Raw genomic sequence first — 27,640 nt, 5'->3', positions numbered from 1 at the left:
TGCATCCATAATAAAACGTGCCTCACACGGTTCTGGGGGGTGAATAAAGGCCTCCTCTAGCAAATCGATGCAAATCGAAAAATATCCATATTTAAAATGTTATAAATACTTTTTTCTCACTTCCGCTGATTATCATGCGTGCAAGCTGTTCCGGCGGATTACGTAGGATGTATGCCGGAACGTCTTCCTCATATGATAGCCAGCAGAAGAGAAAGAAAAGTGTTTATAATAGTGCTGTCAAACGATTAATCGCGATTAATCGCATAAAAAATTAAAAAAATGTGTTTCCATAATATATGTATGTGTACTGTGTATATTTATTATGTGTATATAAATACACACACATGCATGTATATGTTTCAGAAAAATTTTATTTTTATATATTAAAGCTGCAGTCCGTAACTTCTGGCGCTCTAGCGGTTAATAAACAGAACTGCGTGCGTCTTGCGGAAGTACATTGTAGCCGGAGCTACTTCTCTCTGTATATGTCGATGACTAATCACGCAGGTACTGGGCTACTCCGCAGCGGTCCCTACCCGAACCAGTCTAAATAGTCAGAATATAAACACTTATTATAGGTGTACCGTAGTGATTCAGGACAAGCCAAAAACACGGTTTGGAAAATGGATTCATGGTGTACTCGCTTATTATATACATTTTGAACACAAAAAAAGTTACGGACTGCAGCTTTAAATCTATTTATTTATAATATAAATTATATTAATATAAATATTTTCAAAGTATACTGTATGTGTGTGTATTTATATAAACATAATAAATATACACAGAACACACACATGTATTATGCAAAAACTTTTATTTTGGATGCGATTAATTGCGATTAATCGTTTGACAGCACTAGTTCATAACGTTTTAACTTGGGATATTTTTCTTACAAAAACGCATCAATTCGCTACAGGAGGCCTTTATTCACCCCCCGGAACCGTATGAGGCACGTTTTATTATGGATGCGCAAGCTTTATTTGACATCTTTTGGACTGTTGAACAAAAACACCCGCCTACTCCCATTCTAACGCTTGGAAGAGCAAAGATAATTTTTTATATAACTCCGATTGGATTCGTCTGAAAGAAGAAAGTCATATACACCTAGGATGCTTTGAGGGTGAGTAAAACACAGACTCATTTTCATTTTTGGGTGAACTAACCTTTTAAGAAGGTTTTTACTAAATAAAAATGTACTGTGTGTTTTAGGCAGGATCATTGACTGTGCCTTCACTGTCACCTTCAATCCAAAGTATGACCGCTTGCTCGAGGCTGTGAGAGATGCTACCAACACGGGCATCAAGGTGAGTGTGTGTGCGATTGACATGATAAAGTTATTGTGTGTGTGTGTGTGCGGAAATAACTTTTTTTCTTTCCACAGTGTGCAGGTATAGATGTACGTCTTTGTGATGTTGGAGAATCAATACAAGAAGTGATGGAGTCGTACGAGGTTGAAATAGATGGCAAAACGTATCAAGGTATTGATGAAATACATTATTTATTGGAAATTGTTAATACTGATTTGAATCCCTTAAGTGCACCTCATTTTGTGTGTATTTCCTCAGTCAAACCTATTCGCAATCTGAACGGACACTCTATTGGTCAGTATCGGATACATGCTGGTAAAACAGTGCCTATAGTGAAGGGAGGAGAAGCCACCAGAATGGAGGTGTGTGTGTGTTGATGTCATATCATTTTATGTTGCCTTAAAGGTGTCCGTGTTACTTTGGCTATGTCTGGAATAGCATACTACTATTACTATTTATGCAGTATGTATACTTTGTGCAGTATGCATGGAATTTCACACCTTTCTCTAATCTTGAAGGTGTACGTTTCAATTCAGCGTACTAGATTACTCCTCTTACTATTTCTGCAGTATGGAGTCATACTGTATGGAAAACTGTATCCCATAATGCAATGCACTCACCTTGACCTTTCACATATTAACCGGAACAAGGCTGTAACCATGTCTTGAAATTTGACATGATCCCAATTCCTTAAACAAAACGTATGCCTAATGTTTCTTGATTCGTCACATTCGTTATGAATCATGACAGAATGATAGCATGTATTTTCGGAAACACTTCAGAATAGGGAACGCACATTCACTGTTAACTAAGAGTTTTCCCTTGCTGCTTATTTATAGTTAGTAAGGTAGTTGTTAAGTTTAAGCATTGGGTCGGGTTAAGGGATCTAGAATATTCATATGTGCTTTAAGTACTAATAAACAGCCAATACGCTAGTAATATGCATGCTAATAAGCAACTACTTAATAGTGAGAATTGGACCTTAAAATAAAGGGTTACCGTATTTTCTATTGGCAAAATTTAACAAAAAAGTAGAGTAGTTTGCACTAGATATTTCTGTTGGTTGTTTACCATTTCTGTCGTAAAATGTCAAATATTAAAAGTTTATCTACTTACCGCTTTCCTCACGCTTTCACCATTAAAACGGAAGCTTTGCGCTGAAATTCATGTTCAGCTTTTTTAAACAGTAAAGTAATATTAGTAAGTAAGATCAGCTGCAATTCATAAGTAAGATCGTATTGACATTTTTACAACACAAAATTGCAATAAAACTGAAAAAAGCAGCCATTTTTATTTATGACATGAGATGACAACAGTGCAGTATACTACAGTTGAAACTTTTGTTGTTACTTACAATTGTATGTAATAAAAACAAAACATAGGCAGTGTTTATACTACTTTGTATACAATATTATTTGTGTACAGTAGGATACAAATGATGCTCAGTATCCTGTACATTTATACTAGCATATACTAGCATATCGTCATTGCTTACTGCAGTGTGAAAAAGCTAATTGCGCAAGTTGTTTACTTTCTGTACACATTATAATTATACTTTGTGAGAAACTCAGACATTTAAATTGTTGAAAGACTAAAATGGGAATATATGACATTCAATTTCATGTTTATAGAATAGTGCTGTCAAACAAAATTAATCGCATTCAAAATAAAAGTTTTTATTTACATAATACATCTGTGTGTAGTGTATATTATGTATATATAAATATGCACACATGCAGTATATATTTTGAAAATATTTACATGTATATATTTATATTCATATAATTTATATTATATATAAATATATTTAATATATAAACGTAACATATTTTTCTTAAATATGCATGCATGGGTGTGTATTTATGTATACATAATAAATAATCACAGTACAAACACATATATTATGTGAACAAAAACTTTTATTTTGGATGCGATTAATCGTTTGACAGCACTATTATAGAATAATGTGTAAATATTTTGACTGCCTCTCTATTAATTTCCATTCACGTCCAGGAAGGGGAGGTGTACGCTATCGAGACGTTCGGCAGCACTGGTAAAGGAGTGGTCCACGATGACATGGACTGCTCGCATTACATGAAGAACTTTGATGTTGGACATGTGCCAATCAGGTAAGAGCCAATGATAATCAGCCGTTCATACATTTAAATGAGCACATGTAGCATTTCTGGAAGATCCGTTTCGTCGTTTGACAATTTATGCATTGAATGCGTCAAATTCATAAGTATGGTTTTAGTAATCATTTTTGTGTTGTTTGTATTTACGCATTTTACATTTATGTTTTTGCCACAATGCAGGCATTTACAGAACAGTTTTAGGTTTAGGAATGATTTATGCAAGATATGTGAGAATTGTTCGCAAGAACTGAAAACGTTTACGCATTGAATGCAACAATTTCATAAGTATTTGTTTACGCATTGTATGCATTTATATTTTTATGCATTAATGATTTGAATGTTTTTAGGTATGGCAAATAATTTATGCATTAAATTAGTTGATTTCGTAAGGGTGGCTTTATTAATAATTTACGCATTGTGTGCATTGACACATTTTACATTCGTGTATTTAGCATAATGCAGCTGTTTACACAACTTTAGGGTTACAAATAACTTTATATGTGAGAGTTGTTCGCAAAAACCTGAAAACATTTTCCGACTGAATGCGACAATTTCATAAGAATGGTTTATTAATAATTAACGCATTGTATGAATTTACTTGTTAGCACAATGTAGCTATTTACACAACAGTTTTATGTTTACAAACGATTCATGCATTATACGCAAAAACAATTTTTACGTTTTGTAAAAAGATTTGTGCATTGAATGCGACAATTACGTAAGAATCTTTTTATAAATGTACACATTTATGCAGTTGAACTTGACAACTTGATGCTGCTGTTTACACAGTACTTGTAGGTTTATTTAAGAAGGTTTTTACTAAATAAAAATGTACTGTGTGTTTTAGGCAGGATCATTGACTGTGCCTTCACTGTCACCTTCAATCCAAAGTATGACCGCTTGCTCGAGGCTGTGAGAGATGCTACCAACACGGGCATCAAGGTGAGTGTGTGTGCGATTGACATGATAAAGTTATTGTGTGTGTGTGTGTGCGGAAATAACTTTTTTTCTTTCCACAGTGTGCAGGTATAGATGTACGTCTTTGTGATGTTGGAGAATCAATACAAGAAGTGATGGAGTCGTACGAGGTTGAAATAGATGGCAAAACGTATCAAGGTATTGATGAAATACATTATTTATTGGAAATTGTTAATACTGATTTGAATCCCTTAAGTGCACCTCATTTTGTGTGTATTTCCTCAGTCAAACCTATTCGCAATCTGAACGGACACTCTATTGGTCAGTATCGGATACATGCTGGTAAAACAGTGCCTATAGTGAAGGGAGGAGAAGCCACCAGAATGGAGGTGTGTGTGTGTTGATGTCATATCATTTTATGTTGCCTTAAAGGTGTCCGTGTTACTTTGGCTATGTCTGGAATAGCATACTACTATTACTATTTATGCAGTATGTATACTTTGTGCAGTATGCATGGAATTTCACACCTTTCTCTAATCTTGAAGGTGTACGTTTCAATTCAGCGTACTAGATTACTCCTCTTACTATTTCTGCAGTATGGAGTCATACTGTATGGAAAACTGTATCCCATAATGCAATGCACTCACCTTGACCTTTCACATATTAACCGGAACAAGGCTGTAACCATGTCTTGAAATTTGACATGATCCCAATTCCTTAAACAAAACGTATGCCTAATGTTTCTTGATTCGTCACATTCGTTATGAATCATGACAGAATGATAGCATGTATTTTCGGAAACACTTCAGAATAGGGAACGCACATTCACTGTTAACTAAGAGTTTTCCCTTGCTGCTTATTTATAGTTAGTAAGGTAGTTGTTAAGTTTAAGCATTGGGTCGGGTTAAGGGATCTAGAATATTCATATGTGCTTTAAGTACTAATAAACAGCCAATACGCTAGTAATATGCATGCTAATAAGCAACTACTTAATAGTGAGAATTGGACCTTAAAATAAAGGGTTACCGTATTTTCTATTGGCAAAATTTAACAAAAAAGTAGAGTAGTTTGCACTAGATATTTCTGTTGGTTGTTTACCATTTCTGTCGTAAAATGTCAAATATTAAAAGTTTATCTACTTACCGCTTTCCTCACGCTTTCACCATTAAAACGGAAGCTTTGCGCTGAAATTCATGTTCAGCTTTTTTAAACAGTAAAGTAATATTAGTAAGTAAGATCAGCTGCAATTCATAAGTAAGATCGTATTGACATTTTTACAACACAAAATTGCAATAAAACTGAAAAAAGCAGCCATTTTTATTTATGACATGAGATGACAACAGTGCAGTATACTACAGTTGAAACTTTTGTTGTTACTTACAATTGTATGTAATAAAAACAAAACATAGGCAGTGTTTATACTACTTTGTATACAATATTATTTGTGTACAGTAGGATACAAATGATGCTCAGTATCCTGTACATTTATACTAGCATATACTAGCATATCGTCATTGCTTACTGCAGTGTGAAAAAGCTAATTGCGCAAGTTGTTTACTTTCTGTACACATTATAATTATACTTTGTGAGAAACTCAGACATTTAAATTGTTGAAAGACTAAAATGGGAATATATGACATTCAATTTCATGTTTATAGAATAGTGCTGTCAAACAAAATTAATCGCATTCAAAATAAAAGTTTTTATTTACATAATACATCTGTGTGTAGTGTATATTATGTATATATAAATATGCACACATGCAGTATATATTTTGAAAATATTTACATGTATATATTTATATTCATATAATTTATATTATATATAAATATATTTAATATATAAACGTAACATATTTTTCTTAAATATGCATGCATGGGTGTGTATTTATGTATACATAATAAATAATCACAGTACAAACACATATATTATGTGAACAAAAACTTTTATTTTGGATGCGATTAATCGTTTGACAGCACTATTATAGAATAATGTGTAAATATTTTGACTGCCTCTCTATTAATTTCCATTCACGTCCAGGAAGGGGAGGTGTACGCTATCGAGACGTTCGGCAGCACTGGTAAAGGAGTGGTCCACGATGACATGGACTGCTCGCATTACATGAAGAACTTTGATGTTGGACATGTGCCAATCAGGTAAGAGCCAATGATAATCAGCCGTTCATACATTTAAATGAGCACATGTAGCATTTCTGGAAGATCCGTTTCGTCGTTTGACAATTTATGCATTGAATGCGTCAAATTCATAAGTATGGTTTTAGTAATCATTTTTGTGTTGTTTGTATTTACGCATTTTACATTTATGTTTTTGCCACAATGCAGGCATTTACAGAACAGTTTTAGGTTTAGGAATGATTTATGCAAGATATGTGAGAATTGTTCGCAAGAACTGAAAACGTTTACGCATTGAATGCAACAATTTCATAAGTATTTGTTTACGCATTGTATGCATTTATATTTTTATGCATTAATGATTTGAATGTTTTTAGGTATGGCAAATAATTTATGCATTAAATTAGTTGATTTCGTAAGGGTGGCTTTATTAATAATTTACGCATTGTGTGCATTGACACATTTTACATTCGTGTATTTAGCATAATGCAGCTGTTTACACAACTTTAGGGTTACAAATAACTTTATATGTGAGAGTTGTTCGCAAAAACCTGAAAACATTTTCCGACTGAATGCGACAATTTCATAAGAATGGTTTATTAATAATTAACGCATTGTATGAATTTACTTGTTAGCACAATGTAGCTATTTACACAACAGTTTTATGTTTACAAACGATTCATGCATTATACGCAAAAACAATTTTTACGTTTTGTAAAAAGATTTGTGCATTGAATGCGACAATTACGTAAGAATCTTTTTATAAATGTACACATTTATGCAGTTGAACTTGACAACTTGATGCTGCTGTTTACACAGTACTTGTAGGTTTACGAACAATGCATCCATTGAACACTGCAGTTTATGCAAGAATGCTTTTGGGTTTTGCAAACTATTTACACACTGAATGCTGTCATTGCATATGAACAATTTTCGGAACAATTTCCTAATTTTATGCATTTAGTCAAATGCAGCAATTTATAATATTCATCTCGGTTTTTAGGTTTTATGAAATAACCCGCATAGAATGTGACAATTATATGAGAATGATTTCTAAACAATTAGCAAAAATTGTTTTCTTTGTATGCTTGCTTTAATGAACTTCAGGCTGCCCAGGGCAAAGCACTTGCTAAATGTTGTGAACGAGAACTTCGGCACCCTAGCGTTCTGTCGCCGCTGGCTCGACCGTTTGGGTGAAAGCAAGTACCTGATGGCCCTGAAGAACCTGTGTGACCTGGGCATCATCGACCCCTACCCCCCTCTCTGTGACGCCAAGGGCTCGTACACGGCTCAGTTCGAACACACCATCCTGCTCAGACCTACGTGCAAGGAAGTCGTGAGCCGCGGAGACGACTACTGAGACGTACATATGCATAAACACTCGCACTCCAGTCCCATGCAAAAACATACACAAACATATAGGCATTCTTAAAAGAATAAACTAGTTTAATACCTGAAATGCTGCTGTGAACGCGCAACATATACTCAGCATTAAGTAAGGCATGAAAATACTATGCATGGGTACGAGTCAGTGCCCGAAGTGAGCGAGATGAAGACTTTATACTCATTTGTACTCTGTGTAGTGAATGAGAGAATGTAAAGAGTATGGCTGCTTGGCTTTACACGTCACTGAAGGGCTTTTGCGAGAAAAACAAATTCATCAGGAAATAAATCCGTAATGCGCACAGCTTTTAGAGTTTTTTTGGTATTTGTATAATATCAAATGGCTGTCTCATCTAGTACCTATTACATTTTGAACTCCCGGAATTCTTTTTAAAAAAAAGACTAAATAAATTGTACAATACTTCAGAGTGTTTGTAGTTCTTTACAGGTTAAATCTTTCATTGCAGGCTATTGCATGATTATTATTCCTGACATTAGCATTTCGGTTTATCAAGAGCACAAACTTTGAAACCGAAATCATGTTCAAATAGTAGCTGACATAATGAGGAAACTCTGCTCAAAATAAGATTTGTAATTAGAATTATGTAAATGTTATGACTAATTTCTGAATTGTATGCGCAACGTATGCGAGAATGATTTTTACAGTTTGCATAATGGTTTTATTCATTTATGCATTGTGTAAATGTACACATTTAGCATGATACAGCTATTTGCATAACAGTGGTTTTAGATTTACGAATAATTTCTGCATTGTATGTGGCGATTTACGCAAGAAAATTTTTTAGGTTTTCCAGGCATTTTATGAAATTAGTCCAATGCAGCCATTTAAAATAGTTTTAGGTTTGTGAACTATTTGTGCATTGAATGAGACAATTACATAAGAATGATTTTATTAATAATTTATGCCTTGTATTCATTTACATATGGCAGGATGCAGCTGTACAGTAGTTTAACGCATTACATGCTGCAATTTGCGCAAGAATGTTTTTAGGTTTTGTGAACAAATGACGCATTTTATACATTGGAGTATAATTCAACAATTTACACAACAGTTTTAGGTTTTATGATGATTTACACGTGACAATTATGAAAGAATGGTTTATAAAGGATTTGCATTCTGCACATGTTTTATGAATTAGTCTTGGTTTTCAATAGTTTAAAAGACTTAAAAAATATCAAGAGACATGCACATTTCATAGAAACTTAATTTCACCAAAGTCTCAAGACAACCTTTAAAACAGTAAAGAAAACAGGTGACAAGTTGTTTAGAAAAATGCAAAAATATTCTCCTTTTATTGAGGTAAATTTCTCTATGAATTGAGGTAACAATTTGCATAGTTTTACATCTATTCCTGCTCAAAAGCGGAGGAGGAAAATGGATTTGAACAACAAACAAGATGTGGAAACGCCGTAAGATATTTGAGCAAGTGTGTGCGTCGCACAAACATCCAACAAATTGTACAAACTACAGAGAACGGTCATTAACGCCACACACAGACAGGGGGAGAATATAACAGCATCCGATGTCTTTTGCTGGTGAAAAAGTCTTTTACGTTTTCCTGTAAAATGGAAAAAAGAAATCTCTACCCAAATACCAGGTATAAAACTACATTCCGAGGAGGTGACAGAAAAAATTCCTGAATCGAGTCTTGTCTTTAAACTGATTTGACTTGGCAGGGCACTTGGTTGAAGATATTAAAACACTTGTGACATGAAGAGAAAAAAAAACATCCGTTTCTTGCGCCTTCTTTCATACTGACGCTACAAACAGGCTCGGTACACATTCACAACTCGACTTTGGTTTGTGGACGACAATCAGGAATACATTCAGACACCGATGAGAGTGGCATTAATGCTGCCGACTTGGACCAATTTCACTCCCTTCGTTCACGCGCACAAACGAACGCTACAATCACTGCAAGAATGCCTCCTACCGAAATCTGTCAGTTGTAAAACTGTAAGGCATAAGTGTGCGTGACAAAAACATACTCGCCACATTTGCTGTACACTAGAAAAAGGAGCTAACTGTATTAACAGAATGTACAAAACAAACAGTCTCTGTGGTTCATGGGGTACTCGGAAGGGGTCAGAGGTCACTGGCTTTGCTTTTGTCCTGAGAGTTTCTCTGTGTGTAGAAGAGAATGTAGGCCTGGGCCTTACACACTTCCTCCACGGCACACACACTCAGTTTGGAGTCGTTACAGTGCACCCAAAACCCTAAAAAGAAAAAGGATAAGTTGGTTTACAATACATCTTTTGGTATCATTGCGCAAATCCTGCAAAAGTACAACAGATTGACAGAGTAGGCCATTCAGAAGTGGCAGATGAAAAGAATCACATTTTACCTCCTTCTGTATTATAGCAAAAAGCAGTGTAGTGGCCAGAGCCAAATCCCTTCCCATGATGCATGACGACAGCTGAGAGTTGGTAGAGGAAGTGTTGAGGGTGGGGGAAGTTACTGGAGTCTTTGCAGCAGTAGGGTTCCATGTTCAGCTCCTGCTCAAACTGAACGTGAACGCCAATCTTCTCCCTGTGGTTTCGCCCAGACCACCTAAACATACACGTGTACGCATTAACATCCGACTGGTAACAGCAAGCTCAAAGCTGGGAAAGTCGTTCATGTTTATGTAAACGTGTACCTGAAGCGTTTGAGGTGCAGCCTGAGAACATGAGGCAGTTTGTGAACCATCAGCTGTTTTTGAGCTTCAGTCAAGACCACCTGCTTTGAACAGAATCGCCGTTGTTTGCCTTAAAAAGACGGCAAAACAAAAACTGCATTAAAGCATATTTGATGAGTGGGATTAACTCCCTGGGAGGAGCTTTAAGCCTTTGAGGTGAAACTTAAAAGTAAGGTGTGTTCTTTTGATACTGTAGTACTTTCTTTTATCTCAGTTTAATGTTTAGACGACTAAGTTAGCCATTAAAGTGTTGATATCCTGAAGAGTGTAAACACTGTGACGCTTTCAAAATATTGCTCTCTTTGTTTGAGCAGCTCAACAACTACTTCAGGCTTGGCCATTGATGTGAGTTTAGGTGTTATCTGTTTGACTGGCTGATCAAAAGTCGGGCACTGGGTTGTTTATAGGGATGCACGATATATCGGCCACCATATCGGTATCGGCCCATATCGGCTCATTTTTTCTGTTATCGGTATCGGCCTGATAAGAAAATTTGGCCGATATCTTAAAGCCGATAAATAATGCATTATTTCCTTCAGAGACACTTCAGATGCGCGCTGTTCGTTTGCAGCCTTTTGTGCAATTGTACATTGTAATATTGTGTTTATTTGATGTATATCTGATTGATCTCATATAGAATGCGTTTGGTTAAGTTAAAAGAGCGCTTCAGTTTACCGGTGATCATCTTTAGCTCAGCGCACGCAGCTCAAACAGCAGTGCACAACATTAATAACTATGATTGGGAATGTCGTGTATATAACATTCTAATGAGAACATTATTATAATAAAACGTTGTGAATTCTTTGGGTTTAGTTGCTGTGTTTCAGCGCGTTGTTATGGGAAGAGCGCATCCACAACAGGATCACACATTCTGACTATAGCATGCAATAACTGCGTCATTTGTCATTTCATATATAAGTTGTAATATTATGTTTATGTTGTATTAATATTAATCTCAGGATGCATTTCCTTGAGTTAAATAAGCTGCCAGCAAAACGCTTCAGTTTACCGTGTTCATTCAGCTCTTCAGCTTCAGCACGTGCAGCTCAACGGCTGCTATTTAAAACAGTGGTATTCATTTGTTACTTTTTCAAAATCATTGATATATTATTAATAACAACAACCACTTGTATTTTTCTCTTATTTTCATCAACAATATGGTTTAGTAATTAAAATCATTTAATTATTGTCCGTGCAGAGGCTATTCCGTTTTATTGATCTATGGCGCATTCATTTTGATTCTTTACACGTGTAATGATGTCCAGTGACTTGTTTGCATTATTTATGCATAATTTTATTTATTTGTAAGACTTTTTTATGACTAAATTTGGTAATGGGAGAGTAAAAATATTTTTAAAACGTACACCGTTCAAACTAGGCTGCTTATGTTGAGGTGTTTGGGATGTGACTTTTAATGATGAGACCTTTTTTGTAATCAGGCTCTCAAAAAGTATATAACAATTTGGATATAGATTTATCGGCCAACATATCGGTTATCGGCTTTCAAAAATAAAGAATAATCGGTTATCGGTATCGGCCAAAATTTTCATATCGGTGCATCCCTAGTTGTTTAACAACCGTTTAACCATCCCCTTTACTGGTCACTAGTGGTGCAGAAATGACACACTTCACCTTTGAGTGCCATGATATCCCCTTCAAATTGCAAGCTATTTACTATCCCAAACGTTTCATTAAAGTAGCATTGTATGTTAGTGTTTCCAACTCACTGTTGCAGTGGTCGCAAGCATAAATTGCTCCCTCCAAAGCCTCGGTTTCTGTAAACTTGGCCAGCATCTCTGTCAACCCACACGGAACCTGTGCAGCATCCTTACTGTTGCTGTGGTAACGTTCCGGGAATTCCAAAGAAAGATCCCAGAAGGGCTCTACTGTGTTTGAGCGATGATCGCAAGCTAAACACCTCACCTACCAGAAAAGAGAAAAATACCTAGCAAAATTGTATCTGATACATGCGAAAAAGTGATTAAGGACACTCTACTCAAGTATGTGAATGCAAATTAAATCAAACTGAAGCATCTGAAATTTGTCAGAATGCAAGCACATGTGGCTTTCTCAATGTTGGCATAAAGGCACTGTAGTACCCACTACAGCACCCTTTGTGGCAACACTGAGAATGCAACATCCAGTGTACATTGTGTTCTGCTATCAGTTTTCTTTTGGCCCTGTCCCCAATACCACCCTAAACCCTTGCTGTCCTTCGTAATTTCACATAGGCTTTTGGGTTGTCATCATTTATGTGCACTTTTGCCAAGCATGTACTAACATGGGCTCCACAAAAGTGCACATCAATGGCCTATAGCAGCTTCAAATGGAGCTTTTCCACTGCGTGGTACAACTCGGCTCGGCTCCGTACGGCATGGTTCGGCTTGGCACGGTTTGCGTTTCCACTGCAGTTCAGTACCGCTTTAGAGTGGGCGGGATTATTCACATGTCGTTATAGTTGCGCCACCTCTACAACCACGACTCCTAAAAGAAAAAAACTTTTTCATTCCGCATCGGCCCATCAAGCTCTCGCTGGATCCGCTCCTCTGCTATCAATGATACCGCAACAGACAACAAAACTTTTTGATTTAAATCTAGCGGTTCTTTTGTGTTTGTGTCGCAAGTTCAGTGACGCAGGTAGTGACGATTCTCTTTGGCCAATCCGTGATCAGCAGAGTTTACACGTCACGTTTTGGTAACGGTACGGTTCACTTGGAACCCCAACCAAAGTGGTACTAAAAAAAGTACCAGGTACTGTACCCAGTGGAAAACCTCCCAAAAGTGAACCGTACCGAGCCTTACCGTGCCATGCCATGCAGTGGAAAAGCGCCAAAAGAGGCACTTTTGAGCACCCTTCTGAAAACTAGAAATGTCAAAATGGGACACCCTAAGGCAGGGGTGTCAAACTCAGTTCCTAGAGGGCCGCAGCCCAGCAGAGTTTAGTTCCAACCCTGCTCCAACACACAAACCATGTATTTTTCAAATAAGCCTGAAGGACGTGATTAGCTGGATCAGGTGTGTTTAATTGGGGTTGGAGCTAAACTCTGCAGGGCTGTGGCTTTCCAGGAATTGAGTTTGACACCCGGTAAGGGTGAGCAATGGAGGGCCACTATCCTGAAGAGTTTAGTTCCAACCCCAAATAAAACACCCTATCCAGAACTTTCAGGCAGGTGTATTGGAACACGTTGGTGCTGAACTCTGCAGAGCTTTGGCCCTTCAGGAGCAAAAGTGGACACCCTGCCCTACGGTCTTGTGGACAGGTACACCATTGGGGACAGGGTCTTTCAGGTGAACTACTGACAAGCGGGAACAACAGATTGATGGTAACGCTGACATTTGAATGTAACTCTATCACTCCCTTGAGTACGGAGGTTTGTTACCTCAGCAATGCAAGAACATATGTAAAGTACGAACAACAAGACTGCACACTTGCAATCCATTGGCCAGGTCTTTGTACTTTTCGTAGAATTTGTTGCTGGCCTAATGTTTACATGTTAAACAGCTTACGTCATTGTATATGCGTGCAAACTCTACCTGACTGAGGAGCTGGCCATGAAAGATGGTGTTGACCACGCTGAGCACCTGTTTGATAAGCAGTCTCTGATTGGCCGGAACAGTGGCAGGTGTCAGCGTTCTGGTCCGTTCCAGCTCATGCTGTACTTTATCTAAGAGTTCACAAAGAAATTCCTGCGCGTCCTGCTGTGCATAACCCCGGAACGCCGGGATCAGCTGCCACACGGAGTGCAACATTGCAAAAGGAGACACCAGAGCCCACTTGCCTGACCACATCACCTGAAACAGTGTGTGTAACTCGTGACAAAGCGAGATGTGTTTGGAGCTGGGCTCCTTAGGTTGTATGAGCTCCATGTTGCACGAACGGGAGGCCCCTCCGCTGAGCCCTGATCCCTGGTTGGAGCTTTTTTGCTGGGGCACGTGCTGAGTAGAGAGTCCTAACTTGCGGCTGACCGCAGAGGCTAGCAGCTCTAGTGCTTGGTTCAGATCTAGCCTCAAAAAGCACTCCCGGAATACATGCAAGTGACTCAGAACCTGCAATATCGAGTTCATGTAGCAAGTATTGCCAAGGTTGCGCAAACCCGTCACTCCTGGAGTTACGGTGGGTCGCCGTTTGATAGGCGAATCACCTGTTTTAGGAGGTGGGGCCCGAGGCCGTTTGGCCTTGGGTTGTGGACGGGGCCTCTGCTGAGGCGTTCTCTCTCTAGGAGTTCGTGGAGTAGGGGTGGAGACACGAGCAGGAGCAGACCTACGCCTCACAGATTTGGTGCTTTTGGTTGACACTGCCGTGGCATCCGTAGAAGCTGCCTTTAGGCTCTGTCGACAAATGCGATGGCTCTTTCTCGGAGGTGCACTTTCCAGCTCCTCCTTGAGCTGCCGTTTAAGTTGCTGCCGCCTTTCCCGTGCCTCCCGCTTCCTCTCCTCCTCTTCCTCCTGTTGCCGCTCCTCCTCGAATCTCTTCTTCCCCCGTTCTGTTTGTGCAAACCACAAGCGGAACACACGGCCAATCAGGGCACGACGGCGGTGCCACAGTGCTGTGAACATGCGGTCTTCGTCACGCAACTGCAGCTCCTGCGTGCTGGTCGACAACTGGTCTCCTGCAGCCGAGGATGAGCGCAAGGTGCGGCCACTGCGCGTAGTGACTTCATAGCACTGGCTCTTAATGGCACTTAGCGTGCTACGCAGCAGCTTCAAGTCACCCGTCGCATTATCATTCAGCACGTAGTCATCGCATAAGTAGCAGTATACATACAGCTCATTCACCTCCAGGGCCAAAGGGTGGTGCTGCTCCTGTAGACAAATAAACTTCAATATGAATATAACATCAAAGAAACAGTCTTATAAAATCAGACAATCTAACAATAGGTTTACCATTTTTTATAGATATTAACACGTTTATATCTACATTTACATTTAATCATTTAGCACAGCAGACACTTTTATCCAAAGCGACTTACAAATGAGGGCAATAGAAGCAATCAAAACCAACAAAAGAGCAACAATATATAAGTGTTGTGACAGGTCCCAGTTAGTCCAATGCAGCAGACAGTGAGTTTAAAAAAATAAAATAAATAAAATTAAAAAGCAGATAGAAATAATATAGAATAGATAGAGCTAGTGTTAAGAGGGCCATGTTATTATTGTTATTTTTTTCATAATTAAAAAGAAAACAAGTAGATAGAATAGAAATAGAATAGAGAATTCCAGTGTTAGAGGGTCAAGTATACAAGAGATGTCTTTATATCTAAAAATGAAGTGTGTAATTTCAAGATCAACTGATGAATTACTTACTAACGAATTTCTTTACTAGTTGATGCAGCATATTAAACTAAGACAGGAGCAAACACTTTAACATAAAAAAACACTTTTTTTCTCACCATCTGGTGAATCTCATAAGAACAGCACCCAATTTTTTTTCATAAATTGTATGTATTAAATGACTTTAAACAATATATCAATTACTTGTACGTAACTCATCATTTAACCATACCTTAAAGTGCTGAAGCGCATGTTCTTCTATGTAGCGTCCACACGCTACATGCGAACAGCTGAGACATGCCCACACCGACTCAGTGGTGTTGCAGTCCACACAGTGCCATTTCTGCGGGTTCAGGATCGAGTGGTCCCGCGCGAGCCTTAAGCGACCCACGTGCTTACACCTGTCCATCACAGTTAGTCACTGCCCTCTTCACATCACCATGGTGACGGCAGCCAGCAGTGAAACCAGCTCCTCCCAAGGCATGATGGTTAATCTGCAGAATACAAAAAATGGATCCGATGAAAATAGATGTGTGCTTTTTTGTAGAAGTAGGCCTATGCTTCATTCGTGACATCATTTCTAGTCATAAATATTTCAGACAACAAGTACAGAATCATTCAAAAGTTTAGCGTTCCGTAAGACTTTTTTCTTTTTAAAGTGACAGTAAAGATTTGTACATTGTTAAAGAAATTCCTAATTGGTGTTCTTTTGAACTTTCTATTCATCATTCTGCTAAAAAAAAAATCACTGGCGTTTTCACATGCAAATCAGCACAATGGAATGATTTCTGAAGGATCATGTGACACTGAAGCCTGGCGTAATAATGCTGAAAATTCAGCATTGCAACACAGGAAAAAATTTGGCTACACTTTAAAATCTATTAAAACATAAAGCAGTTCTTTTAAATTGTGATAATATTTCATGACTGATCGCTATATTCGGGTACTCCAAATAGCGATATAGCTAAAAAAAAATTCTCAACGATATAATGTTTCATATCGTTCGGTATCAATAATTGAAATTTTTTATAACCTTTTTTAAAACGAAAAGCAATAGAAATTTTTTTTTTACATTTAACCACTGCATTTATCATTAACAATTTATTGAAACAAAGAAATGGTTTTGTTTGTTTTAACAATCAAACAATAAAAATTAAACAAATCTCTCATTTCTAATGTTTTATATGCAGATTAAATAGGTCTTTATTATATAGGTCTAACTGTCTCCCGAGGCCACAGGAGGGCGCAATGAGCAAAATAATGCAGCGCATTTAAATTGTCAACGCAAGGAAGTAACTCTATAAAAACGTGCATTATGTCTAAATTAACTCATAAAAATCAAATATAATTTCGGAAATTGCATAAACAATTATGAACAAAACAGCATCATGTATTTATGCATTGCTTAATCCAAAGAGCCGAATCGCCCATCACGCAGATTGCCTTAAAAAACATACGAGATGCAGTGAAACGGAATAAACCTCAAATTCGTGACGCGTTTTCTAAAAGTTTAAACCGTTTCAACTTCGCATGGCTTTCTATACATCTCTTCTGTGAGACGCGAGTGCAGCAGTCATATTTGTCCGTCTAGAAAATGCGCCGAATATGCGTTCTGTGTGAATGGCTTAGTTTCGGTTTTAACCTAATCAAGATCTTCCCCGCGTTGAGCTACTATATCTCTCTAATATTTTAAATGCACAACACAGCAGCGTCGCGTCTCGTGGGCTAGACTTATAAAACATTCAAATGCAACAACGTCACTTGCATCATCCTCGCCACTGATGGCGCTCCCCGACGCACGCCTAACATTCAAATGCAAATGTTTATTTTAAATTCGACTAATATTCATTCTTTATTCGCAATCTCCTCATCATCACAGGCAGGCAAAAGCACTCATTTCAGCACGTGTTCGTGCGTGCCGATATCGAAGAAGGTGTACCGCCGATAAATACCGATACCGTTTTATCGCCAAGGCCTAACTCAAAGGTAATTGAAAGAATATCATGGTATGTCATGTCCAAAAAAAAAAAATGTTTTACATTGATATAAACCACAAAATGTAATAACTACCACAATTGTGTTGTTGTACCAAGATATTTATTTACACAGTAGTACTAGCTATACTACCTTTGATGGTACCTTTGTATGCACATACACGCGTGCACACACACACAATACAAAGGTACTATCATAGAATTACTGTAGTTTTCTGATATATATCACAACACTGAATCATCACCATATTCAAATAACGTGGTATTTACACGTCACATATGTACCACAGTATTTACATGACATACCAGGTTTTTAGACAGGTAGCATGGTGCCGTGTCTGCATAACTCGACAGTATCATGGCGCTCTGAAGAATATCTGTAATCTAAACTAAGGTATCGATTTCAAGCTGGTAAACATCAGTGAGTATTTAGCTTAGCATGTAAACAACCCGGCTTATTTGGCTTCACGGACGCCTGATTATCTGTGTCACTACCAAAATAACACCCCTCTTTCTCTGGGCCCCACATGTGTTTAACAGAACCAAACTAGCAGCCAACCTACAAATACACCTTTGTTGACATTATTCTTGTTTAGAAGGTTAAACATGCGTATAGCTATTGTAAGAGGCTTTGTAAAAGTTATTACCGCACAGCCAGTGCTGGTCTTTATCGCTATGGTTCTACTCGAATTTCGGTCTGGGGTTGTAATTAAACGACGGTGGACAACCATACTGATCTCATTTAACTAAGTTAGTTTAAACTAACGTGATCAGTTTGACTTTGAAGGTGTTTAGGCGCGCGAATGGTGCTAGGCGCTAACCACCTCCTTCATCTACCTGGTCTCAAAGAGCTAACCGGGTTAGCGGCTGAGCTCAGAGCAGCTCGGCTAGTTTAGTGTCTCTAATCAGCCAGTTATAGAGGAAAGTTACCCAGCGCACGGGATGCTAGTGCGCTAATGCTAAAATCACACAGCAGTGAGGCTGAGGTGCTGGGAGACTGAAATACACTGGTTGTGTTTTATCTCCGCCGCTAGTGTGAACGCGATATGATCGGAGCTGTCTGAAACCGGCGATATTTTACTAACCTGATTTTCCGTCAAGCACTGGTTACTTCTGCGGCACAGCAGCGAGCGCCATCTTGTCTGCGCTTGTCGCGTGGAGTGTCCCTCCGTGACGTCACGCCCGAGAGTCCAGACGCCGCTCAAAACAAAAGAGTCACTTTAACACACCTCGCATTTACTATCTTCAAAATAAATGTCCGGATTTGATAAGAGACGCTCGGTAGCGAAACACGTGAATGCTGTGGACCAGTTTAAACGGTGCCTGTGGTGACTAATGTTCAGTGTTGGGGAAAGTTACTTTTAAAAGTAATGCGTTACTCCATAAAAAAAAAAGTAACGAATTACGTTACTTTTTATGGAAAGTAATGCGTTACGTTACTTTTGCGCTACTTTGTAAATCTGGACAGGGTTTGCTTGTTTGTTTTTAAAATAGAAAAGTTATATTTTTGGCAAATATAAAAGCCTTTTCACACCAAAGGTGAAATGAATAAGCCTCAGGTTGAAGGGAAAGTACATTTACGTCCGTACAGTAGAATGCAGAAGAAGACATTTCAACACACTTCAGCAATAAACAAAGACAAATGTTCGTCTAGAGTAATTTGTGCTTATTAGTGGTTGAACTGGATCATCGAAGGTCAGAAGCAAAGACATTGGTTAATAGAATGGGAATAAATACATAAAGGATATTTGTGTTTGACATTTAATTATTGCAGGTTTGCGTCATATTCTGAGTTGCATTATTTGTATTCATTTTGAGGAAAACTGAATCTGTGTTTTGTTGTTTTTTGTGAGTGAGATGAATTAATGCATATTCATATTTATTTCAGAACTACAGTAACATCTGATTTCTCTCAGCATGGGGACAGGAGAGCTGTCAGTCAATAAATTGGGGGGGGGGGGGAGTAACTTGCGTTACTTATTTGAAAAAGTAACTCAGATATTCTCTTGTAAATTAAAAAGTAATGCGTTACTTTGCTAGTTACTTGAAAAAAGTAATCTGATTACGTAACTCGCGTTACCCCCAACACTGCTAATGTTTACGTGTCCATCTCTCACTCAGTCCTTGTGTGGAAACGAACGTGCATTAAAATTAATAAAAAATTCCACGTATAATGAAAAAAGAATTCTATATGATACACATAAGTGCTTTTTATCAAAATGACTTGTATATGTCAATACAAAAGAGCATATTATGAATGCATTCGGAAATGTAAATGTGACCCTGGACCACAAAACCAGTCATAGGGGTCTTTTTTTATAAATAAATAAATAAATAAGCTTTCCATTGATGTATGGTTTGTTAGGATAGGACAATATTTGGCCGAGATACAACTATTTGAAAATCTGGAATCTGAGGGAGCAAAAAAATGAAAACATTGAGAAAATCACATTTAAAGTTGTCCAAATACAGTTCTTAGCAGTGCATATTACTAATCATATATTAAGTTTTGATATATTTACGGTAGGAAATTTACAAAATATTTTCATGGAACATGATTTTTGGCATAAAAGAAAAATTGATTATTTTAACCCACACAATGTATTGTTGGCTATAGCTACAAGTATACCCGTGCTCATGACATTAGCATGTGAATGATTAATTTATTTACATTTAAATGTAATATATAATTATTAAAGCGATAGTTCACCCAAAAATGAAAATTCTGTCATCATTTACTCACCCTCAAGTAGTTCCAAACCCGTATGAATGTCTTTGTTCTGCCGAACAGAAAGGGAGATGTTTTGAAGAAAGTTTATAACCAGGCTGTTTTGGGGCACCATTGACTTCCATAGTAGGAGAAAAAAAATACCATGGAAGTCAATGGTGCCCCAGAACTGCTCTGTTTCCCACATTCTTCAGAATATCTTCCTTTGTGTTCGGCAGAACAAAGACATTCATACAGGTTTGAGACTACTTGAGGGTGAGTAAATGATGACAGAATTTTCATTTTTGGGTGAACTATCGCTTTAAATTATGTACGATTGTAATCTACTGTTCGTTCACATAACTGCGTGAGACGAGTGCATACGGGAGGGGTTCCAGGGTCAGATTCCTGTAAACAGACCTGCGGCTGATCTCAGATCAGAGCGCCGTCGCTGAGCCTGGACGCCACTTCCGGTCCCGCGATGGCGGTGGATTTGACTCCGCGGTTCAGAAGACTGAACAGTCAAAGCTGTTTGAGAGAGAATAAACTCCTGGCAGGTACAAACACACGATGTATATAATGCGCGGTTGTGTTTACATACAATTCATTTTTTGTTAGTTAACTGTATGCTTCCACTAGTTTAATAACGACCTAGTTACACCAAATTCAGTTGTTGGGTATTCAGTTGAGCTAGGCTTTACTATGCTTTTCATTGTGTTTATTTGTTTGTGTGTGGTCCTTCAATATCACGGATTCAATTATAAGTTTTAAACTGATTTCCTTGAATGTAAATGAGCCGAATCCCTTTAGTTCTTATGGTGAAATAGTTCCTGTGGTGACATTACGAGTTGAGTCTTTACTGGTAACTTAATACAAATATTTAGCAAAATACAGTGTAGTCTGAAATATCTACATTAGGAATATACTTTATAACACTGTCTAAATTACAGTCTTCTGTGTTTGGAGACTCGGAAGTAGCATAGAAGAATATTGGATACATGTGCATTAATAATAAGTTTAAAAAAGATCAAACATATCTTATATAACTGTTAATGGGAAAAATTCCCATCCATAAAATGTGAGATACTTTAGGGTTTTACTTCAGGGTTTACTGTAATGTTTTACATAAACGTAAAAGTGAAAAGGCATTTTGAGCTTATTATATAAGCAGGTATGATATTGTCGTATAATATGCATGGCACCCTTTCCCTTTGATTTTATATATCAGATATTTTGTATAATTATTGTACTGTACTCTTGTCACGGACAGGTTTGTAATATTTTAGTTGAAACTGAATATTTCTGAATCCCGATTAACCTTGTACAAAAAAATACAAAAGACAATCTAAAAGGCCTTTTACTTAGTAAAAAAAGAATAAAGGTAAGGCATGTAGAAGATTTTTAAGTGTTAATCATTTAGAAGCCTGAGAAATGATTGTATCAAATATAATGTAGTAGGCTTTATACGTTTATAAAGACACAAAGTATAAGTAGTATGATGGTATTTAAAAGTTACAGCGATATATCAGGTGATGATACCATGGTACCGTGGCGTTTTGGTCATTTTTGTTAGTGTTTGAAGACTTCCTCATTTTGTCCTGATGCCTCTCAGGTTTCGCTGGGCCCTTCAGGGCCACTCAGCTGTGGCAGAACATCATAGAGGCTCTGCGGACGCAGGTGGAGCTCGGACCCCGCAGACAGCACCTGCGCGTCCATCACGACTGCTTCACCGGCTCTGATGCGGTGGACGTGGTTCTGAGTCACCTCATGCAGAACATCTACTTCTGCTCCAGCGAAGTGTCCCGTCTCAAAGCCGCCAGGCTCTGCCAGGCCTTAATGGAGTCCAGAGTATTCGAACCAGTCGGGATAAAGCTCTTCAGACGGGACAAAGAAATGACCTTTGAGGACTCCAGCTGCAGCCTCTACCGCTTCCTGGACGGATCGACCAAAAAGACATACAGTGGCAGTGAGCACCAGACTCCAGACAAACAGACTGGAAAGAGGAAGACCACTTCGAGGTAATTACAGTTGTATCACTGTCACATCCGAAAGTTTATTTTGCGGAGCTTAAGGTTGTATGCTGTATCTTTGTAGGTTTGGACAAATGCAGACCATCTCCAACCCTTTGGTTCTTGGATCATCAGATAGAAGAGTGGAGAGACTACTAAAGAATATAAACCTGCACCCATCTGTGCCCTCTGATTTAAATCGTGCTGCCATTTCCAATAGCTTCCTGTCAAGAAAAGGTGAAACTACACATCATTTTGATTGTTATTAAACAGAAATTCTTTCACAGGACAGCACAATAGCTGCTTTTGTTCTGATGCAGTCTATTGTGGTCTAATAGAGTCTGATTTGGTCTCTGATGACGTCTTAATGGGTTTGATGAGGTATAAATGTAGTTCGGTGTGTAATGGGTTATGAAGGGGCCTGATGTGGTCTATTGGGGTCTGATTTGGTCTCTAATGACATCTAAATGGGTCTAAAGAGAATTAAATGGAGTCTGATGTGTTTGAAATGGGTTTTTGAAGGGGTTCTGAGGCAGTCTCTTGTGGTCTGATAGAGTCTGATTTGGTTGGTTGAAATGGGTTTAAATTGAGTCTGGACTGGTTTCTTCAAGGTCTGATGTAGTGTAATGTTTTAAATGGGTCTAATGTGGTTTCCTGGGGTTCTGATGTATTCTATCGTGGTTTAATAAAGTATAATGTCTGTAAATGAGATCTAAATGGGTTTGAAGGGGTTTAAATCAAGTCTGAAGGTTTTTTTTTTGAAGGCTTAACGAGGCTGATGTGGGTCTGATGTGGTTTCTTGGGTTCTGATGCAGTCTATTGTGGTCTAATAGAGTCTGATTTCGTCTCTGATGACATCTTAATGGGTTTGATGAGGTATAAATTTAGTTCGATGTGGTGTAATGGGTTATGAAGGGGTCTGATTACATCTAAATGGGTCTAAAGAGGTTTAAATGGAGTTTGATGTGTTTGAAATGGATTTTGAAGGGGTCTGATGTAGTTTTTAGGGGTTCTGAAGCAGTCTATTGTGGTCTAATAGAGTCTGATTTGGTCTCAGATGAGATCTAAATGGTTTGGAATAGGTTTAAATTGAGTCTGGAGTGGTTTCTTGAAGGTCTGATGTAGTGTAATGTTCTAAAGGGGTCTAATGTGGTTTACTGGGGGGTTCTAATGTAGTCTATTGTGGTCTAATAGAGTATACTTTGGTCTGTAATGAGATCTAATTGGGTCTGAAGAGGTTTAAATTGTGTTTTTTTTTGAAGGCTTAATTATTTAAGACTGAAAGGGTCTGATGTGGCTTCTTGGGGTTCTGATGTAGTCTATTATGGTCTAATGGAGTCTGATTTGGTCTGTAATGAGAAATTAAATGGGTCTAAAGTGGTTTGTTTAAAGGTGTGTTGAGGTGGTCTAATCAGGTCTGACATTGATGCGGGTTCTAGGGGTCTTTTGAGGTAGTCTGCTTTTATTATTGTATTGTGTTATAGGCCTAAATGTTTTCGATTCAAATAAATTATTTGAAAATAAAAACAATCAAAATATAACACTTAAAAGTTATTTTGTTCCAAGTTTTACCCATTGACAAACGATTAGACAACAGTAAAGAAGGATGCAAGACCATGCCTTTGTGAACAGTCTTTACTATTTCGTCTCTTCTTGTCTTTGTCTCAGTGGTACGGGACGTTTGGAGGCAGCAGGCGTTACTTCAGTTGCTACAGGTGGTTGAGATCGCTATGCTGGACTGTATTCTGACCTCACCTGCCAAACCGGAGCCCCTGCGCTCGTCTCATCGCAACCACGGTGACCTGGTCATCTCCAACACTTGCGTGGATCGTGAAGTGTCCGAAAGTCTCAACCTGCCTGAGTCCGTTCACAGCACTCAATAAATACCACCACATTTAGATTCATCGTCTCTGTTTGACTTCACCTGTGTGTCATTTCTCTCTTTGAAGGTTGGACGCTTGGCTGACGGCAGCGGTGGATTGTCTTGATCTGTTCCCAGATCAGTTAATCGTGGTTGCCAGTGAACAGCTGATTCAGCAGAATGCAGCATCTGGGAAGGAGAAGCATAAGAGACTGCTGTTCGACATTATCGCCAAGTATTACAACAGCCCCGAGAGACCTCCACTACTGTCAGGCCGCTACACCGACGTCCAGACTGGAATCCTACATCTTTTGGGTAAATGTAAAGCACAGTGGGCTTTTGGGACACTAAAGGTGCTGGTGGCTGTTTGTTCTTTAGAATGATCTTATATGTGTGTCCTTCATTAGATTGTGGGAGAGGTGAGGAAGCCCTGAGAGCAGCTCAGCTCTGTCTGCAGCTGCTGGAGTCCACAAGCAGAGACGAGTTACGCAGACTGTTGGGTTTTATGGCAACCGCTGCAGATAATGAAGCTTTCAGACTGCACAAGCAGGTTAACGAGAGTTCTGTGTATAAACAATCAAAAATGTTTTTCTTTTAAAAAAATAGATATTATTACCTTTTTCATAAAAAAAAAAAATATATATATAATAAATCCATAATAAAGGTTTTTGTGTACATAATATACTGTATGTGTGTGTGCTGTGTATATTTATTATGTATACAGTATATAAATACACATGCATGTATATATTTAAGAAAAATATGTTATGTTTATATATTAAATATATTTATATATAATATAAATTACATGAATATAAATATATACATGTAAATATTTTCAAAATATATACAGTATGTGTATGTCTTTATATATACATAAATATACACAGTACACACATATATTACATAAACAATTTATATATATATATATATATACATGTATGTGTGTGTGTGTGTGTGTGAATTATTTGTTTTGGTTAAAATCAAAAGAGCAATAAATTAATTATAATTTATATAATATTTAATGTATCTTTTTTGTTACTTTTTAATTTATTTACTGTTGCTTATTTATTTTATTTATAGAAAAAGATAAAGATAAATGTTCTTTATCCCTCTAATCAATTTATATTCCTCTATAAATGTATATACTGTATTTACACTTTTGGGGTTCATACTAAAAAAAAAATTAAGTGAATTATTAGGAATTTATCCTAAAATATTTTTTAGAAGACCGAATCCTTTTTTTTTTATGAATAAAAATGAATGCATTATTATTAATTGTACAATGCATAATTATGTATTAATAATTATACAATTATATTATTATACATTACTGTACAAACGTCTCTTTTGCTTACCAAGGTTACATTTATTTTATAAAAATACAGTGAAAACAGTCATATTGTGAGATATTGTTACGCTTTAAAATATTCCTAGTTTTCATTTTTTAAATATATTTTAAAATGTAATTTATTCCTGTGAGGGCAAAGCTGAATTTTCAACATAATTTCTCCAGTCATCAGTGTCACACGATCCTTCAGAAATCATTCCAATATGCTGATTTGAAGCTTAAAAAACATAATTCTTATCATTATCAATGTTAAAAACAGTTGTGCTGCTTAATATTTGAGTGAAAGCCATAAATACTTTCTTTGTAGGATTCTTTGATAAATGCACCATTCAAAAGAACAGCAGTTAATTCAAGATAGAGTGTTCCTTGTAACAATGCAAGCCTTTTCTGTCACTTTTCACCGATTTGATGCATCCTTTCTGAATAAAAGTATCATTTAAAAAAAATAAAGAAATTTGTTGTACTGACCCCAAACTTTTAAACTGTAGTGTAAATGTTTCTAGTAACTGTCAATGAAATTCACAGCCTAAATTTTCACTTAAAATGTAGGGAGTTTATCCAGTTTTTTTGTTTTCTTAAGTCGCTGGGGTATATTTGTAGCAATAACCAAAAATACATTGTATAGGTCAAAATTATCGATTTTTCTTTTATGCCAAAAATCATTCGAATATTAAGTAAAGATCATGTTCCATGAAGATATTTTGTAAATTTCTTACCGTAAATATATCAAAACTTCATTTTTGATTAGTAATATGCATTGCTAAAAACTTAATTTGGACAAATTTAAAGGCGATTTTCTCAGTATTTAGATTTTTTTTTTGCACCCTCAGATTCCAGATTTTCAAATAGCTAAATAGTGTCCTATCCTAACAAACCATACATCAATGGAAAGCGTATTTATTCAGCTTTCAGATGATATATCAATCTCAATTTTAAAAAATTGACCCTTATGACTGGTTTTGTGGACCAGGGTCACGTATGGTTGAATTTAGGAAAAATGTGTAAATGAATGATGTAAATGAACAGGCTCTTTACATGTGTGTTCAAACAGATTGAGAACCGGGCTTTGGTTAGCAAGACGTTTGTGAAGGCTGTGATCCAGAGTAAAGAAATGACTCGTGTCCAGTGTGAGCGACTGCTGCTGTTCCTCATGGATAATCACACACAGCTCTTTAAGGTACGACCGTTTTACTTATACATTGTCTCTTAAAATTCTGTGCAATTCACAGAACATTTAACCCTTTATCTTTCCTATATCTAGACACCATTATCATTGATTGAGGCTGTGAGGAAGACACTACAAACCGTGCAGCAAGGGAGGGATCTAGATAATGTAGCACGTAAGTTAGCTTCCAATCTCACTAATAAAACTGATTTCCGCATTGATTTGATTGAACATTTCCTGTTTTGCCTTTGCAGTGTTCACGTTCTGCCAACGGGTGTCGCTCCAGCAGTATGAGGGTAACAAAGATAAAGCCACTCTGGACAGTCTGAAGCAGTTAATGCATCATATCGCTCACAGTGACGGCCTGTCCGTCAAACAGAAGAGAGGACTGGCCAAACAGTTCCAGAAACATCACCCAGGGATTTTCCTCCAGCACTTCTTTTCTTCATTCTAGAAACACTGGATAAAAAATAGTCTTGTCAGTCCGAGAATGTTTTTATTATTCTGGGTTATAGAAGTATACCAGGTAGAGATGTTTGTTAAAGGGATAGTTCACCCAAAAATGAAACTTCTGTCATTAATTACTTCCAAACCTGTAAGACCTCCGTTGGTCTTCGGAACACAAATTAAGATGCTTTTGATGGAAACTGCTAATCACTACTCTGCACTACATAGATTTCATCAGGTGAGTGAATATGCTCTTTT

General features: G+C 37.4%; 4 protein-coding genes across 6 annotated transcripts in view; 3 read left to right on the top strand and 1 right to left on the bottom strand.

Moving 5' to 3' along the window:
• The window catches only part of LOC107597011 (methionine aminopeptidase 2-like), a 21,923-nt gene extending 13,622 nt beyond the window's left edge, over positions 1–8,301 (top strand). The window contains exons 10-11 of one of the 2 annotated variants that reach the window (XM_016287905.1): positions 3,324–3,439; positions 7,603–8,301. In XM_016287905.1, coding sequence (XP_016143391.1) covers positions 3,324–3,439; positions 7,603–7,855 — 369 coding nt within the window. In that variant the 3' untranslated portion in view covers positions 7,856–8,301. Of the gene's footprint in view, positions 1–3,323; positions 3,444–7,602 lie in introns of those variants that run through there. The other variant, XM_016287904.1, reaches the window with a different exon arrangement.
• acot18 (acyl-CoA thioesterase 18) overlaps positions 1–27,640 on the top strand; it is a 446,653-nt gene that overhangs the window by 220,924 nt on the left and 198,089 nt on the right.
• On the bottom strand, positions 9,487–24,333 carry usp44 (ubiquitin specific peptidase 44). 2 transcript variants are annotated; one of them, XM_016287902.1, is made up of 7 exons: positions 24,314–24,333; positions 16,081–16,342; positions 14,112–15,380; positions 12,305–12,500; positions 10,539–10,647; positions 10,245–10,450; positions 9,487–10,116 (listed from the first exon to the last, which is right to left on the bottom strand). In XM_016287902.1, exons 2-7 carry the CDS (start codon positions 16,255–16,257, stop codon positions 9,986–9,988), a joined length of 2,088 nt encoding a protein of 695 aa, XP_016143388.1. In that variant the 5' UTR covers positions 16,258–16,342; positions 24,314–24,333; the 3' UTR covers positions 9,487–9,985. The 2 variants fall into 2 exon arrangements, with proteins under 2 accessions (XP_016143388.1, XP_016143387.1); XM_016287901.1 differs by lacking the exon at positions 24,314–24,333 and adding an exon at positions 18,928–19,025.
• depdc4 (DEP domain containing 4) lies at positions 20,970–27,513 on the top strand. The gene is made up of 9 exons (XM_016287903.1): positions 20,970–21,106; positions 22,162–22,567; positions 22,644–22,795; positions 24,227–24,419; positions 24,508–24,734; positions 24,827–24,969; positions 26,822–26,947; positions 27,032–27,110; positions 27,190–27,513. Exons 1-9 carry the CDS (start codon positions 21,031–21,033, stop codon positions 27,387–27,389), a joined length of 1,602 nt encoding a protein of 533 aa, XP_016143389.1. The 5' UTR covers positions 20,970–21,030; the 3' UTR covers positions 27,390–27,513.

This window comes from Sinocyclocheilus grahami, unplaced genomic scaffold (genome assembly GCF_001515645.1).
Source record: "Sinocyclocheilus grahami isolate Dianchi unplaced genomic scaffold, SAMN03320097.WGS_v1.1 scaffold226.1, whole genome shotgun sequence".
In the NCBI taxonomy this organism is placed as follows: Eukaryota; Metazoa; Chordata; class Actinopteri; order Cypriniformes; family Cyprinidae; genus Sinocyclocheilus; species Sinocyclocheilus grahami.
This window is presented reverse-complemented; position numbering and strand designations above follow the sequence as displayed.

Excerpts from the sequence above, each read along its gene's own strand:
- usp44 (XM_016287902.1), bottom strand. The coding sequence starts at position 16,257 with ATGGACAGGTGTAAGCACGTGGGTCGCTTAAGGCTCGCGCGGGACCAC. Across the intron at positions 12,501-14,111 it reads ATGGCCAGCTCCTCAGTCAG|GTGAGGTGTTTAGCTTGCGA; the intron begins GTAGAGTTTGCA and ends CTTTTCTGGTAG. Across the intron at positions 10,117-10,244 it reads TTGCTATAATACAGAAGGAG|GGTTTTGGGTGCACTGTAAC; the intron begins GTAAAATGTGAT and ends TTTTCTTTTTAG.
- depdc4 (XM_016287903.1), top strand. The coding sequence starts at position 21,031 with ATGGCGGTGGATTTGACTCCGCGGTTCAGAAGACTGAACAGTCAAAGC. Across the intron at positions 22,568-22,643 it reads AAGAGGAAGACCACTTCGAG|GTTTGGACAAATGCAGACCA; the intron begins GTAATTACAGTT and ends GTATCTTTGTAG. Across the intron at positions 24,420-24,507 it reads GAAAGTCTCAACCTGCCTGA|GTTGGACGCTTGGCTGACGG; the intron begins GTCCGTTCACAG and ends CTCTCTTTGAAG.